Raw genomic sequence first — 18,118 nt, forward strand, 5'->3', positions numbered from 1 at the left:
TGTTGGCCATTTTGGAAAATCACATCATAAGTGCTGTGAATTAAATTTCATCCCCACAAAATTCATATTTTGAAGCCCTAACCTACAATGTGACTGTAGTTGGAAACATTGTCCTCATGGAAGTAATTATAGTTAAATGAGGTTATAAGGATAGGGTCTTGATCCAATAGGATTAGTGTCCTTATAAGAGAGACAGGAGAGAGCTAATTCTCTCTCTCCTCCTCGCATCTCACAGTGTATCTCATGTTTCTTATGAGGACACAGTGAGAAGGTGACTGTCTGCAAGCCAGGAAGAGAGCCCCTCATTAGAACTGGCACCCCGATCTAGGACTTCCAGCCTTTAAAACTGAGAAAATAAACTTGTGCTGCTTAAGCCATCTGGTCTATAATATTTTGTTATGGCAATACAAGATGACTAAGACAGTAAAGGAAACAGTGCTCATGGTATTTGAATCGTATTTGGAGTATGTATTTAGAATGTCTTATTCTTAATCACTCTGTGTGGGGGTACCAGAGTTTACCTGCTTCATTATGATTTCTAGTGTAGTCATGCCTAAAATTTTAAATATTGAATATAAATAATCTATCATAAATTGTTTTATTTAATAACTTCTTTTACACTTTCTAAATTAGAATGTTAAATTGCTTTTTAAAAATTGTGTGTATATAATGCCTCTAAACTTAATTTTAAGACTGTAAAATGAGATTATAAAATGTTATAAAACAAGGTGTTGGAGCTGACAGGGTGGAAAATTACTGCTATAGGTAATCCCATCCAGCTTCAGGACTTTAAATCTATCAATATGCTAATGATCTCCAAATTTTGATCTCTAGGCCAGACCTCTCCCCAATTTCCATACTCATGTATGCAAAGGCCTAGGCAATCTCACCTCTTGGAAGTCTGAGAAACATCTCAAATTTAATATGTACAAAACTAAACTTTGAAAGTCCACTCCTAACTCCCAAACATGCCAAGGGTACTTCCCCATCTCAGTGAGGGGCAGCACTGTCCACTTAGGCTAAAAACCTTTGAGTCTTCTTTGATGCCTGGCTTCTCTTACATCCCACCTCCAATGCATCAACAAAACCTAGCAGATTTACCTTTGAAAGTCAACCCCTCTTCATGACCCAATCACTATCACCCTAAGCCAAATTAGCGTTTTCTCTTGTCTGGACTTCAGCAAGAACTTCTCTCTTAACTCATCCCCAAATTTCTACTTTTGCCTACTCCCACCATATTCTCTACAAAGCAAACAGAGTTACCCTTTCAAAACGTGAGTGAGATCCTGATGGGCTCCCATTACATTTATAATAAAACTGAGGTCCTGAGGTGCGTACCTGATGGGACCTATGAGTTTTTCTCAGACCTTATCAACTATGACTTTCCTTCTTACTTACTAAGTGTCAGCAACACTGCACTTCTCACTGGTCCTCGAACACAAGTATTTGTTTTATTCTGGGTTTTTGAACTTCCTCTTACCTCTGGCTAAAATGCTTTTCCTCCATATATTACTCCTCTCCATTCGGGGCTCTGTTCAGAGAGCTTTGGTGACCTGCAACAGTCCAGATTCAGCCAGAAAGATGACTCGATTAAATAGAAGGAATTTAGTACAGGGAACTAGTGGCTCAGTTGAGGAAAAAAATGAGAAGTCCAGTTGAGGATGGTGAAGAAATCTAGAGAGTAGCAGGAAGCTATAGCTATCCATAGGTGCTGGTAGGACACAGGATGTAGATGAGGTCACCACAACCCATAAACCAAGACCATATGGCAGGAGACAGAACCACCACAGAAGCATCTCCACAAAGCTGATACAGCCTTCTCTCCCCAGAAGTTTGGCCTGTTTTTTCACAATGCTCAGAATTCTCACTCTTTCCATCTTCCCCCTAAGCTCAGTATTTTTTTCTTAATAACCCCAGCCTACCAACCACTAAACAGTACATATAAGAACAAAATGGATAATCACTCAGATTTAGACTTCAAAACCAACCCTTGATCTCAACTAGGTTAAAATCTGAATCCCGCTATAGCCTATGCTATGCAAATCCCCTACTCACCTCTCTGATCTCCTTTCCCACTGCTCTTCCCCTCTCTGTCTCCATTCCAGACCCACTGGCCTCTTTGCTGTTCCTTGAATACCCAAACTTATTCTCACCTCAGAAGCTGTGCACATGCTGTTTCCTCAAGCCTCAACACATTTCCTCCTGAAATCCACCTGACTTATCCCCTCACCTACTTACAGGTCTGCGCAGAACTCTGTAACTATTTAAAATAGCCTACTACCCTGCATTATTCCTTCTCCCTTACCTTTCTTTCCTTATCTTCATAGCATTTATCACTTTCTGACACAAAATATACTGATTGCTTGTTTGTTTATTGGAGGCCTCTACTAACAAGAATACAATCTCTATAACAGGAAGGACTCTGTTTTTTTTACAATGCTGTATTCCAGAGACTAGAACAGAATCTGGAACATTGTAAGTGTTTAACACATATTTGATTATTAACCAAAATAACAAATAAGTTAAATGTTATCTTCCACAAATAATTAACCATTCACTAGTCATAGCAACAGCAACAACAAAAAGAATACTTCTAGCGAGAATACACTCCTTTGTGGATGTAGTAGTTGATATTAAATATCTGTTATGAACTAAGATTAAAGTTTACATTACATCAACATGAATTATGTTAAATTCATGAGATTTCATATACCCAAATAGGACTTGTGCTATTCAAAGAAGTCATTCTGTTCAGACTTATTTTCAATCTCTTCTTTTGGCATGTCCTTCAAAATGGAATCAGTTAGCAAAACTTTTCTCCCACTCTGTAGGTTGTTGTTTCATTCTGTTGATTTTTTTCCTTGCTGAGAAGAAGTTTTTAGATTAATATAGTCCCATTTGTTTATTTTTTTTTTCTTTTGCTGCTTGTGCTTTTGGGCTCATGGTCATAAAGCCTGTGCACAGAAATAATTGCTGAAGTGTTTCACTTATATTTCCCCTTAGTAATTTTACAGTTTCAGGTCTTATACTTATGTCTTTAATCCATTTTGAATTGATTTTAGTGTATGGAGAGAGATGCATATCTAGTTTCATTCTTCTGTATATGGATATCCAGCTTTTCCAGAACCACGTGTTGAAGAGGCAATCTTTTCCCCAATGTAGATTTTTGTTGCCTTTGTCCAATATCAGATGGCTATAAGCCTGAAGTGTGATTTCTGGGTCCTCAATTCTACTCCATGGGTCTGAATGTCTATTTTTATACCAGTACCATGCTGTTTTGGTTACAATAGCTTTGTAGTATAATTTGAAGTCAGATAGTGTTATGCCTCCAGCTTTATTTATTTATTTATTTTTTGCTCAGGATTGCTTTGGCTATTCAGGGTCTTTTGTTTTTTCATATGAAAGATAAGATTGTTTTTTTCCAGTTCTGTGAAGAAGGCCATTGATATTTTGATGGAGATTGCACTGAATCTGTAGATTGCTTTGAGCAGTATAGACATTTTCACAATGTTAATTCTTCCAATCCCAGAGCATGGAATATCTTTCCATATTTTTCTGTCTTCTCTAATTTCTTTCAGACGTTGTTTGTAGTTTTCATTGTAGAGGTCTTTCACCTCCTTGGTTCAATTGATCCCTAGGTATCTTTTTTATTTGTGACAATTATAAATGGGCTTACTTTCTTTATTTCTCTTTCTGTTAATTCATTATTTGAGTATATAAATGATACTGATTTGGGGGTATTTATTTTGTATCCTGCAATGTTACTGAAGTTATTAACCAGATCTAGGAGTTTTTGGATAGAGTCTTTAGGTTTTTCTATATATAGTTTCATGTCATCTGCAAATAGTGAAAGTTGGACTTCATCTTTTCCAATCTGGATTCCCTTTATTTCTTTCTCTTGCCTGATTGCTCTGGCTAGTACCCCTAGCACTATGTTAAATAGGAGTGGTGAGAATGGTCATCCTTGTCTTGTTCCTGTTCTTAAGGGAAAGGCTTTCAGTTTTTCCCCCATTCAGAATGATACTGGCATTGGGCTTGTCATAAATGGCTTTCATTATGTTGAGATATGTTCCTTCTATACCTAATTTGTTAAGAGTCTTTATCGTGAAAGGATGTTGAATTTTGTCAAATGTTTTTTCAGCATCTATTGAGATAATCATATGGTCTTTGCCCTTAAGTTTGTTGATGTGATGTATCACTATGCATCTGACAAGGGATTAATATCCAGAATATACATAGAATTCAAGCAATTATACAGTAAAAGTAAATAAATAAATAACCCAATTTTAAAATGGGCAAAGGAGCTGAATAGACATTTTTCAAAGGAAGACATACAAATGGCCAACAGATACATGAAAAAATGTTCAACATCACTAGTCATCAGGGAAATGCATATTAAAACTACATTGAGATACCACCTCACCCCGTTAGACTGTTTGTAATAAAAAAGATGGTGAATAACGAATGCTGTCAAGGGTGTGGAGAGAAGGGAACACACCTACACTGTTGGTGGGACTGTAAATTAGCACAACTATGAAAAACAGTATGGAAGTTTCTCAAACAACTACAGATAGATCTTCCATACAATCCAGCAATCCCTCTTCTGGGTATATCCCCAAAGGAATGGAAGTCATCATGTCAAAAGGGACACCTGTACTCCCATGTCCATCCTACCTCTGTTTACAATAGCCAAGACATGGAGCCAACCTAAATGTCCATCAATGGATGATTGGATAAGGAAACTGTGGTATATATATACCATGGAATACTACTCTGCCATCAAAAAAAATGAAATACTCCCATTTGCAACAACATGGATGAACCTGGAGAAACTTATGTTCAGTGAAATAAGCAAAGCACAGAGGGATAAATACTACATGTGCTCACTCTTATGTGGGAGCTAAGAGAGAAAGAAAGAAGCAAAGAAAGACCACAGTAGTGCATTGGTCTTACAGAGGGAGGGAACTTTCCTAGGGCGACAAAGTGGAGTGGGGGGGAGGAGGAGGAGGGGGAGGGAGGTTGGGAGATAATTGGGTGGGAGACACAGGGTTCAAAAGTAATTTCTGGTAATGGGTATGCGGCCAGTATGAATCTGGCCCTCACATCATGGGCACGAGGGGTGACAATTAGCTTTGTATCTCATGAATATTAATAATAAAAAAAAAGAAAGAAAGAAAAGCAACATGAATAACTGGAATGGTAACAGATGAGTTTCCAAGTGCATCAGAATGAGTAATAAAATCAAAATGAAATTATATTGGCATTCTTAAAAAAAATGTGCTCAGTATTCAATAGGAGCACTTTTATTTATTTATTTATTTATTCACTCATTCATTTATTTATTTTTTATTTTTCTGCAACAACCAAAAGCCATTCACCATTACACCTAGTATAAGGTGAATGACAATAATGGCCTAATATATATTATTGACATAAAGTAATAGTATTAGTATAATTTACTGTGGTCATAATTTGACTTATAGGGAGCCCCCAAAAGGAAAAAGAAATTACTTTAAGCATTTAACACATATTCTGTTTCAATATTCTCATGAAAAATCAGCTAGATAAAGTCAAAAACATGCCTGGCTTCTACAGCAATATAGAAATAAATAGAGATAGAGAAATGGCCATCACCTCTTTTTCGGCCTAGTCCTTAACTAAGGCTCCATCTTATATTACTTGCACTGTAAATAGTCAACATATTATGTGATCAAGGCAAAATCACAATGTTATATGGCCCTGTTCCCCCACTTTTAAGCCTCAAAGTTAACCATATCTTCTGACTGTAGTAAGTTTTTTTGATAGACAATATAGGAGTTTATACCCAGATTCAAGGAAGATCTGTCATGTGATACATACAATGAGTCCTTTATGACATGTTTATCCACAATCATTGACAATCCATTAACTACTGAATGGATCAATGGCAAAAATTTTAAATTAATTTGTGGACATTACATATGTAATACTTCTAAAGTAAAATTCAAAGGTGTCTGGGATAAGCTGGTATTTATACTGCTAAAATAACCAAGGGTATAATATTATCTCCGTCATTATAAACTAGTAATTATATCTAATGAGAAAAACTAAAAAGACATTTTTTGACAGTTAGAATGACGATCAAGCCAATAGGAAATCTGCAGTTATATGTTTAAAACTGGAAAACATGACTGATTCCTAAAAAGCAACCAAATATTTATTAAATTAAAAGAAAAATCTACTTGGGTAATCTACTCCATCCCCTCTACCACCTTCATTTCAATGGAAAACCTGAATTATGTTTAAAGGGTTTTAAAAGTCTTCTAAACTTAACAGGTCCTCAGCACACTCAGGAGATGCAACTAGAGGTCTGATAAAAATAAAAATGTAGCCAACAAATATGAAACTTTGATATCTCCTTATCCTGCTATAGCTGCTTCATTTGCTTCTTGTGCACTCTACAGCTAGGTGTAGTGGAATAGTCATGGAAAGATCATTCATGGGGTCATTTTAAACCTGTTATTCGGACATTGTACATGGCCTATGCAGAACATATTTCAGCAAAGAAAAAGTAATTATTAAATATCTCTAAGTAAGTTTTTATAAAAAGTAAACATCAGCTATTCAACCTCTTAAGCATGTCTTCAGTATTTCCTGTACCTACTGATCTTGATACTGAATTTTAATCAATTATTTTTTCAAATTAAAAACCAGCAGTAATTACTCTCAGGAGTAATATTCCTATTTTTACTTCAATAATTGTAATCCCATTGCTTTATGCCAGCTAAATCTCTTTTTTTAACTAACATTTCAGATACTGGCATGATTATTTAGGGATTCTCTACCTAAATGCTTGACATTTTTTCCAAGTGAACAAATATTTCAAGTCAACACCAAAAATGGTCAATTAATTGAAACACATCTGACTGGAAGTAAATTCTCTGAATAGAGTGATCTTGTTTTTTTTCAATGGCACATAATACATTTAAAAAGGAGAATAAAATTAACACTATGAAGTGTTTCTAGAGATAATTAGTGTTTTAGAGATAATTTAAATAAATAACTTATTTTAATGGGCTACTGGTGATAGAAAATAACTTTGTGAAGAAACTCAGTAAGAATAGCGAGTAATAAACCATTACAAAGTTTCTGTTTAGACTTATGACTTAAATTATGTCTTCATTGTGCTTGTTTTCCCTCAGACATAGAATCTTACCAATTACCATTCATTACTGAACTTAATTCCTAATGTATTGGAATTATTACCAGAAAAAAAATTTCTCATTCATTTCCCAAACACTGCAAAATAATTATGATTATATCAACTAATTCTAGGCATATTGTGAGGGTATTTCCATGTATAGCAGAGTTTTTATATTGCTGATCTGCCATGATCTCTTTTGAATACTGCCACATGAGCATTATGCATTTAAGCCTGTTTTTCATAATTCCAAATAGGTCTCTACTGCTCAAAGTTCTTTTTAATTCATTTAGTTGCTTGCTCATTAAATCCTATGTTGCATATTTTCACCATTTTTCCAAATCTCCAATTCTAAGCTGGCTGCCCTTTCCAAAGACAGAGAATTTTTTGTGTGTGTGTCCTTTTTGAGACCGGACGCACGGAATTTTATACACCATACTGATACTTTTAACTATATGATATAAGCTCCTTTTATCACTATCCTTTTCTTTATCCCAAAATATTTCTTTCTTATTACCAAACAGCCTATCTTTACCTGATTTTTACAGAAATTAGTTCTTCCTTTCCAGTGCTAACTTCTCAACTTGAGCTCATAAATCCATTCCTTGAAGTTTCTGTCTCCACCCCTCCACTGCCTCCTTCCCCCCTTCTTTCAATTGCATACAAGTGTTCCCTTGACTCTAATCCATCCAGCTAGTGACTTATTAATACCATTTTGTTATGGTGTTTTAAATCCTTCAAAGGTTTTCTAAAGTTTCTAGGTTATTCTAATATCTTGTTGAGGCATTCATGATACTCACCAAGCTGATCCCAAATGATTTTTCCATACTACTCCCTAGAGCAAAATTTTTGCTTTTGTTCGATTGTTTTGTTTTGTTTGTTTTGTTTGATTGATTGAAGGCTGATTGACTCCTTCTTCCCAGATATGGTTTAATAATTGCCTTCCCTGATTTTTAACAATGCTGTGATTTTCACTTAAATTACCTACATCTTTCTTCATCTGCCTGATTTCCAAGATTCAGCTCAAATTCTATTTTCTCTGTGAAGCTTCTCTTATAACCCTAGACCACATTGAATCTTCATTTTTCTGATTCTCTGCATATTTTATGACTCCTTGTTTAGCACTGAATTATAAAAATGTTTTAATTTACATTTGTCTTCATGTTTATTATACCTGTATCCTTTCCTTCAAACAACAACCTAAACCGCCAACCAACAAACCAACATTTACTGAGCACTCACTTGTCAGTCACTGTGCTGGATCACGGGTATATAAAAATAAGTAATATTTGTTTTATCTACACAGAACTCTTAAAATGATGCATCTCTAAGATAATAAAAATATTCATTGAATAGGTGAGTAAAGTATCACCAACAGATGTTATTAAAAGTAACCACTATTCCAAAGATACTGTAGACTTACCATGTATACAGATATATCACACAAAAGATCTTGCAAGAACTGAAAGATTTGTGTGATCTCAATCCCAGATGTTGATGATTTTCAGAGTCAAACCAACAAAAATTTATAAAATCATGTTTTCTCAGAAACACATTTCAGCATTTCTACTATTGCTAGTACATGTGAGAAGTAGGCAAAAACCTATGATTTGCAAGCACAGTGAACAATATATTATTATTACTGATATCAAAAGTATTCTGATTCCAAAAATGCATGTTACAAGAAGAAAACATAGATGTCAAAACTGGTAGGGCAAAGGGCATAAAGAAATATCATGATTTGTAAGAATGAATATGCTAACAATAAATAAAAAATTTTTTAAAACTGTATTAGCAAAGAAACAAAACAGAACAATAACTTGAGACACATTCACATCTCTGTACATGCTGGTAGTAATACTAATTAAACACATTCAACTTAATGCTGTCCCATTATTTTCAAAGCATGTATCTTAAAACTCTATACTGTACATACCTGTCCAGTCTCCTACTATTTTAAGATGAATCCCAAATATTTCTTTGGTTTCAGTAGGACACTAAAAAACAAACAAACAAACAAAAAACAACTAGAATCAATTCTGATTAATAATTATGTATTACCAGGCTATGATTCAATTATAACTTTTATTCTTATAGCAAGTCCTCTAAATCAATAGATAACAGGAAGGAACAGACTAAAATCTATATAGATCCTCATAAATGGAGGAAAAAAAGCCATGTCAACCAGTCAATAACACAATCTACATTACTTTAAAAACCTATAAATATTTATATAAAATAATAAAATCCACACAATCTAAAACTGCTAGTATATTGCATTTATGTACAAATACTGCTAAAACTTCTTCTGAGTTAAAATATATGAGGATCTAGATCTTAATCACAAAGGAAGAAATGAAGACTAATAATTTTTGTCATTTTCTCCCTAGATATTATTATATACTTCACATCCTAACCAATTCCAAATAAAAACATTCTCAATGTGACATAAATTTGTCACGCCCAACAATTATGTTCCTACAGAAATGATTCTCTTTTATTCTCTCCCTTAATTCTCAAAAGAAATCTGTAGTGAACTGGTAAGGGGACTTAGGGAGGAGGATAAATTGTGGGACTGGAGGTAAGAAAAAGTGTCTGTGATCCCAAATTTAGGAAATCTAGACAGCACCCAGGTACTCAAAATGAGACAATGAATTTTAGTTCACAATAAGAAATGAAGAATTCCTTCTTGTTTTACAGATTCCTAATTCCTTATCCACAATTTCAAAATTCAAAAGTTTTGAATAAGTTTTTTCATAACTCATTTGGTAGAACTATCTGACTTGAATTGAGGGAGGCTAATGATGGGAGGGTATTATACAGAACTATTGTCCTGCAGAATTATCAACTTGTTTGAGAATGTTCATTAACATCCTGTTGGAGATATTAAGTAAGGTATGGAATATGCATAGCTTTTAAAGTTCATCAAATTCTGAATTCTGAAAGTTTATCTAACTTAAGAGTTATGGATAAAAGATCATCCAGCGTTTATCAAGTACCACATACCAAGGGCAGAGCTAAGTACTTTATTTCTACAATCTCAAAATAACATTGCAGAGTAGTCTTTTATATAAAAGAAAATTGAGTAATTCAAATTTAAAGTTATCAATATGCCCATGGTCAAACAACTAGTAAAAAGATAAGACAGAATTTGGATCCAGGTCTATGAAACTACATAGTCTCCATTAAAGCAAAGAATGGAAAATGGGTGTGGGCTGCATAAGAAATCAAATGGAGGAGAAAGAGATATTGTTCAAGCTTAGCAGAGTCTGTGTATAACAGTATGAATTAAGGGGAAAAGGGTATAAGGTTAAGGCACATATGAAAGAAAATGGCAGTGCTTAAGGCACATATGAAAGAAAATGGCAGTGCTTCTGAAGGTCACCTTGATTAGAGATTGTGTTACATACAGCAAGTCTAAAACCTCAGAGCTCACTGTGTGTACCAATTAATGTAGGTCTTGTAGGAATGCTCTAAGAGGAGATAAAGGAAGATAAAGATACCAGGAAGATATGTTAACAACTGATCAGTCAAAGAGGAAAGGTAGCTTGAAAATCAGTGAAAACACTAAATTAAAATGTAGGTATTAATCATTTATACATAATAAATTAAAAACAAACTAAAACCACATGATGTAAGTTGAAGGACGGGAATTAATGTAACATGGAATTTCCGAACTACTACTCTACAATCAGTGTTTCTAATAGGATCATTACTGCTAACAGCAGTATAAAATACTCAAATAAATTTATATATTTAAAAATTATATTGTTTTAACATTATTTGCACTATGACTGTGACATTACTTCGTTTATAATTGTGAGATGTTATTTCATTTACATTGTGGTTTTTAATTGTGGTTTTTAACTCAGAGCAGTCAGTTTTGTTATTAGTAAATCTTCAAATAAGAGATATTGTCTGTTAAAACCACCCACCATTTTCACTTCATAGTATTTAAGGTTGGCCAGAGCTTCTGGGTAACAAAAGTTGGAGCTCTCAGAAAGCACGAAGCCCAGCAGAACTCTGAGTTACAAATCTGATCCTCCACATGCTTCTTGATGTTTCCTTTATTGTTAACTAGTTCTTAGGTTACGAAAAGATTATCTAAGCCAAGAAGATATCGTAATGGGAAGCAAAAAAAAGTTGGTCTTTTTACGTCTGAGTACACATCTGGATTGATTTAATCTCATAATGCATTCTATAAGAAAATATACGTTTTGCCAAATGTTCATATCTCTGTTCTATTCTTTCAGTGCAGACATTGTAAAATGTGATTACATATGATGTTTAATATCTCCTTGGGTATGACTGAGTAAACCTCCCTAAGTGTTGGCCAAATGTATCAACATAGCTTCAAAAGCTGATCTGGTTTTGAATAGATAAAACACAATATTGTTTCTCTCAACCTCTTGGGAATGATACCTTTATAAGTCACTGATACTTCTCAAACTAGCTAGAATTTAAGAAGACAGACTTCAACATGGTCTTTATTTAAGCATACCTCCTCATATTTGAAGGGGTCCTTCACAGAATAACATAAAGAATGACTTCAGCACACATGATTTGAGAAATGAATGAAGATCTCAGAATCACATTTTAGTATCTTTGAACAAATAATATTTAAATTCGCTAATGTTTCCTAAAGCACAATGATTCTTAAATGGTTCTTCACTGTCTTTTTAATAGTTTTAGAAAATTTATTAAAGGGAAGAGATAATAAAAGTATTGAGATATATATTTAAATTCGCTAATGTTTCCTAAAGCACAATGATTCTTAAATGGTTCTTCACTGTCTTTTTAGTAGTTTTAGAAAATTTATTAAAGGGAAGAGATAATAAAAGTATTGAGAGAGATATATATATATATATGTCTATATTGTTTCTCCTAGAATATGCTAATGACAATTTTTCAGTTAAAAAACTTGCAGAATAATATGTTTGGTTAAGCTCACATTAAAATAAAAAGAGATATTGATTCTTTTCTCTATATATGGAAAAAAGTTGAAGAGAATATATAATAAGTTATTAGAAATATTAACTCCTGAGAAGTAGAATTGAAGACAGAGAAAATGAGAACTCTCATAATTATTTCATACACATCTACATTTTTATTATAAGCCTTTGCTATGTTTATAATTTGATGGAATTTTAGACGTTAATATTACATTTTAATTTAAATGTAAACATTAAAACATTGCTGAGTCTTAACTTTAGTTTTCTATATTTAGAGAATGCAGTTTGGCTCATGTTGACCTAAATGTAAATAACAGAATACATGTAACCTAAATTTAAGGACAAGAAAAATAAAAAGTGGCAGATTTTGACTTTAACAACAAACCTGTATGTATACTTTGAAATCTTGGAAAAAAATATAACCTTCCTTTTCAATTATTTGTTCAGTATAGCACTATGTTTTTAAAGTGTACAAATGACTAATGCTTTTATAACAGTCTCACAAAAATATAAAAAGAAATTCTGTAACTCATCTTATGTTTGGGAATTAATGTAAAAATGATGTCACTGCACAAAGATTTATTCAACATGGGAAAGAAATGCAAAAGCTGAATTTTTTTTTTTGTTTCTTTCTTTTAAAATCAGGAGCCTTGCAAAAATAGATAAAAATGATTCTAAAATAATAGCACCTAAATTTTCAACTAACTTGATTTGTGAAACCAGAGAAAATAATCACAGAATATAATGTTCTTTAATCATTTTTATCAGGTCTTCATTTTCACATTGTCTACTGTCTGCTAGACAGTTCTACCTGGAATTCACTCTAAATTTAATATATTTAAAATAGCTGTTATCTTACTTCCGAAATCATCTTCTCCTTCTGATTTCCCTATATCTGGAAATGGAACCTACCTCTTCCTCAAAACAGGGACTTAAATCTCGGGGTAATGTTACTTATTTTTCTTGCTGCCAGCATTCAATCAATTTTCAAGTCCTTTCAAGTAGTCATTCCAAAGAAAGTGTCTGATCACAGCAATGTCTTATTGATTTACCTTTTGTGTCTCCCTATGGAAAAATACCCATATTCTTTCTTTCCTGTGGCCTATGACCAAACACATCTGTTCCAAATTCTTTCCAGTTTTGTATTCCATGTTTCTCCTTTATACACTACAATCCAGCTAAACCAACATTTATCAACTAATACATTTTCCTGTCCCTTCGTCTCCCCACTTACTAGTCTGCTGGTTTAAAATGACTTCATTTCCATTTCTCACATTGAATACTAGCAACTTTTCAAGGTTTATCTCAAATGCCACCATTTCATGAAAACATGGTGATTTTTTCCTGCCAAGAAAATTCTTCACTTCCTTCAAATTATTTGTATGACTTTTATTCTCCTTATTATAATCTACCTCTTTATTTTTGTGTAAATTTTTTTCTGTATTAATAGACTATAAATGCCTTGAGATCAAAAACTATTTCTGGATCATTATTATATATTCCATAGCACCTAAGATACAGAGGGTATCAGTTGAATAAATAAATACCTGTTGAATAAAATAAATATCCATTGAATAAAACATTGGAGAACAAACCTGAAAATAAATAACAGCATCAAAGGTGGGCAAATTTTCTATAATTTATCTATACACTCAACAAATATTTATTGAGTGTTCAAAATGTTCCAGAAACTATGCTAGGGATTCATGTTATTTCACAAATGAGGATTGTTCTAACAGTCTGGTCAGAGATAATAAGCCAGAAGCACAGAATCCATCACAATTAATGCAACATCATGGCAGTAAACATTTTGACAAATATAAAATTTTAATGCTTACATGCTTACCTAAAAGAAAAAATGTTTACTTGTATATTTGAATGAAAAAAAAATTTTCTCAGTATTAAACAGAAAGATCCTGGAAGAGTATTAAGAAGAATTTTTATTAACTTGGATTGAATGTATGCATTTATATCAATTCTCTCAGGAAAACTAAACTAAAAAATGACCATTTAGGGATATAAAAATACAAGCCACAATGGCAAAGATAACATGATGAGTGATAACAAAAACGGAGAATGTCGACAAAATTTTGAAAGGTGGAATGTGGATGAAATGGTGGTTTAGGTACTGACTGAACAAAACATATGAAGCTGAAATCCCACTACCCTCAGAAAAGGATCACCTTGAGAAGCAAGCCCATATATCTATCATGACACTGGAAAAGTTCAGTTCTCAGAGGCAATAGGAGCAAGCTGGGGTTGGGCTCATGATTAAAAAAAATAATTTTGTTCATGTCTGTATAAGGGGTAATTTAAACTCCAGATTCATCTTGCCCTGAGCACAAGCCAGGCAACTATCACTCCACACACCCAAAGACAAGCAGAGGAAGAACGCAAAGGGTTCTAAATGCAGGAATAACTCATAGTAGAAGGCAGTGCTGAGATGCTAGTCATTCACTGAATAAATATTTAATGAAAGCACACCAAGTGCTACCTCAAAATAACATGCCCAATACTGACTTCTACAAATTTCCATCAGAAGCTGCTCTCTCCAGCCCTACCTTCCCTATCTCAGTTAATGGAACTCTGAAGAGTTTTTGCTCAGACAAAAATTTTGGAGTCAACCTTGACTCTTTTTTCTTTCACATTCCACTCACAATCTATAGAAGAAATTCTATTAACTCTAACTTTAAAATGTATTCAGAATCTGACCACTCCTCACGATTTCTACTGCCACCACCCTGGTCAAAGCCATCGTCATACCTCGACTGGATGACAGCCTCCTACCTGGTCCCCTGTTTCTGCTCTTGCTTCCCTTCATCTACTCTTAACACAGCATCCAGAGTGATCCTGTTAAAAAGTAAGCCATATCATGTTATTTCTCTACTCAGACCATCCGATGACTCCCTTATCAGTCAAAGTAAAAGACGAAGGTCTAAGTATCTGGTAGGCACTTGGATACATGAACCTGAATTTCAGAGTTGGAATCTGGGCTGGGAAATATAAATTTGGGTGGTGACAGTGTACAGATGCATCAAAAAGAGTGGATGAGAATACCAGAAAATATGTATAACTAGAGAAAACAAAACGAGGTTCAAGGAATGGATACTGGAGTGTTCTGCTATTTGAAGCTCATAAGGATGACAAAGANTAAGTATCTGGTAGGCACTTGGATACATGAACCTGAATTTCAGAGTTGGAATCTGGGCTGGAAAATATAAATTTGGGTGGTGATAGTGTACAGATGCATCAAAAAGAGTGGATGAGAATACCAGAAAATATGTATAACTAGAGAAAACAAAACGAGGTTCAAGGAATGGATACTGGAGTGTTCTGCTATTTGAAGCTCATAAGGATGACAAAGAAGAGCAAAAGAAAGACTGGGTAAAAGTAGCCAAAAAATTAGGAGAAAAGCCAGGTGAGTGTATGTTCTGGAAACAAAATTTAAAAAGTGTTTGAATAAAGTGAATGATAAGATGTATTAAATGCTACTGGTAGGTTAAGCCCATTAAGGATTGGAAAATGATCACTGGACGTAGCAATAACATGATCATTGCTGACCTTGGAAATGTTTCAGTGAAGTGCTGTGGAGAAAAGTTGATGTAAGAGAAAATGAAAGGGAAGGAATTAAAGGCTGGGAAATGAGGATGTGGGTCAAGAAGAGAGCTTTTATTTCTTATTTCCTCTTTAGTACCTAGGTAAAAAGAGGCATACCAAAATACCAATTGAATGAATTGAGTTTAATATTAAGCCGTAGATTTGTTCTGAATACACTGACCTATTTAAGTTCATGTTTATCATGCAGACTCTTGTTAGGCACTGAGGGAATATTTTCTTTTCCCCTGGAAAAGAACCAAACTAGAGCACTTAGATGATGTTTAATTCTCAAAGAACTCAGATGTCCTGTTAGGTTTCATGAGCAATACTGTCCTTCTGGGGCAATTTTCGCCACTGTGCCTGGGCTGTGTTTACGACATATTGTTGCCATGCTAGGCTATCCTCTATACCAGCTGAGTTTCTAAACCTTCTAAGCAAAAGATTTGTGAAGTCCTAGAGTAAAGCAATTTTTTAAGAGTTAAATAGACAAGAGTATGACCAGAGATCAAATCAGCTGATGCAGACTTCCTGGTTGTATCCAAACCCATTGAATTAAGTAAACAATAACAATAAATATTGACAATCTTTGAGAGATTTNCATGCTAGGCTATCCTCTATACCAGCTGAGTTTCTAAACCTTCTAAGCAAAAGATTTGTGAGGTCCTAGAGTAAAGCAATTTTTTAAGAGTTAAATAGACAAGAGTATGACCAGAGATCAAATCAGCTGATGCAGACTTCCTGGTTGCATCCAAACCCATTGAATTAAGTAAACAATAACAATAAATATTGACAATCTTTGAGAGATTTATAGCAATTCTTGTCTGGTTTTCACTGAGAACTAGAAGAAACTATTTCCAAAGACTGATAGAGAGATTAAAAAAAACACAAAGCAGAAAAATGATGGCAAATGAGGCTAGACTTGCCTCTGACTCATGGAAAAATACATGAAATCAGGTTATTCAAGTTTAAAAACAATGAATCACACAACTTAGAATACATATGTCAGGAAAGCACAAGTTTGTTTCTGAATAAAAATAATAATGGAAAGATATAGAAAAATTAATGTAAGCTTCAATCAATTACTACTATTAAAAAGGCAGGTTCTGCATTATTTCTGTAAATGAGAGTTCATGAGCAATATTAATGAACATAATGTCTACTTCAGCTAAATATGAAGAGATGCTACATTTTATCATAAGCAGTAGTTTAATCATCTCTTAAATTTGAGCTTTCAAAAATCATCTCTGATTTATACACCTAAATTAGATGAGACCATACCTTAATAAAAGATGTGTCTTGGAAGAAAATCTAAAATTTGGTAATTACAGAGCACAGCTGGAAAACACTTGTAGAGATTCACTACATAGTTAAAGAACAAAATGTAAAATTCTATACAGGTCTTAAGTCTGTAAAGGTCTAAAGAGGGAGAAGAATCAGGGAAGTTGGATTCTGGTTCCAACTTTGTTATCAATTGTATTATTTTGGTTACTTTGTCACTTAAACAATCTACGCTTTAGAGCTTTCTGACACAAATAAATTTGTAGTTTGAACTATAAATGTCTTTGAGTTCAACAAATTTAGATAAACTAGGACTCAAATGTGTTTCAAATTTTATTTCAGGTTTTAAAAAAGTAGATTTATCTCACAAGAGGTATATTTTTTNGTGTTTCAAATTTTATTTCAGGTTTTAAAAAAGTAGATTTATCTCACAAGAGGTATATTTTTTTAAATGCCATGTATAATGGACACCATGATGCTCTGCTGAGATTCTCTCCCTCCTCTCCTGTACCCCCCATCTTTCAGGATCAAGACACTCATCCACCAATCTCCCAGCTGCTGAAAGTGTTGTCTGCTGAGGGCTCACTATTGAGAACTTCCCCAGGAACTGCTATCCACAGAAGAAAGCTTCCTCACCCATGTGTAAATGCCTTGCCCTGGAGGCATCTCAAATCCAAGTATAAGTCAACTGAAGGGTATACACTTTTGGCCCCCTGACTTCAAGACAGGACAACTCTCAACTATGGTTTCACCTGCAGTGCTCCTGTCAGATCTTCTGAAGCCTCTACTGTGATTATGTAACACAGTTCAAATTTTTCCTTGCCATCTTGGTTCCTCAATTGTTATTGAATGTTATCCTAAGCACTCTCCCCAACAACCCTCCTACATGCAAATATCTGCCTCCCAGTCTGTTTCCCAGGAAACCCAACCTAAGTCATCATTCATCCTTAAGGCTGGTAAACCACAAGAGGCAAATCATCAGCTTCCCAAATGAAAGCCCTGAGCATGGATGGATGGTAGGGCAGGAGACAGTGCAGAATAGCTAATAACATGTCTTTCAAACTGGTAGGTCTCTGTTTATATTTCACCTCTACTGCCAACTAGCTGTGTG

General features: G+C 34.1%; 1 protein-coding gene across 2 annotated transcripts in view; it reads right to left on the reverse strand.

Annotated features, from left to right (window-relative positions):
• NOX4 (NADPH oxidase 4) overlaps positions 1-18,118 on the reverse strand; it is a 169,296-nt gene that overhangs the window by 48,682 nt on the left and 102,496 nt on the right. For both annotated transcript variants that reach the window (XM_008577501.1, XM_008577500.1), the window contains exon 12: positions 9,117-9,177. In XM_008577501.1, coding sequence (XP_008575723.1) covers positions 9,117-9,177 — 61 coding nt within the window. The remainder of the gene's footprint in view (positions 1-9,116; positions 9,178-18,118) is intronic.

The sequence above is a fragment of the Galeopterus variegatus genome, unplaced genomic scaffold, assembly GCF_000696425.1.
Source record: "Galeopterus variegatus unplaced genomic scaffold, G_variegatus-3.0.2 Scaffold1523, whole genome shotgun sequence".
Lineage (NCBI taxonomy): Eukaryota > Metazoa > Chordata > Mammalia > Dermoptera > Cynocephalidae > Galeopterus > Galeopterus variegatus.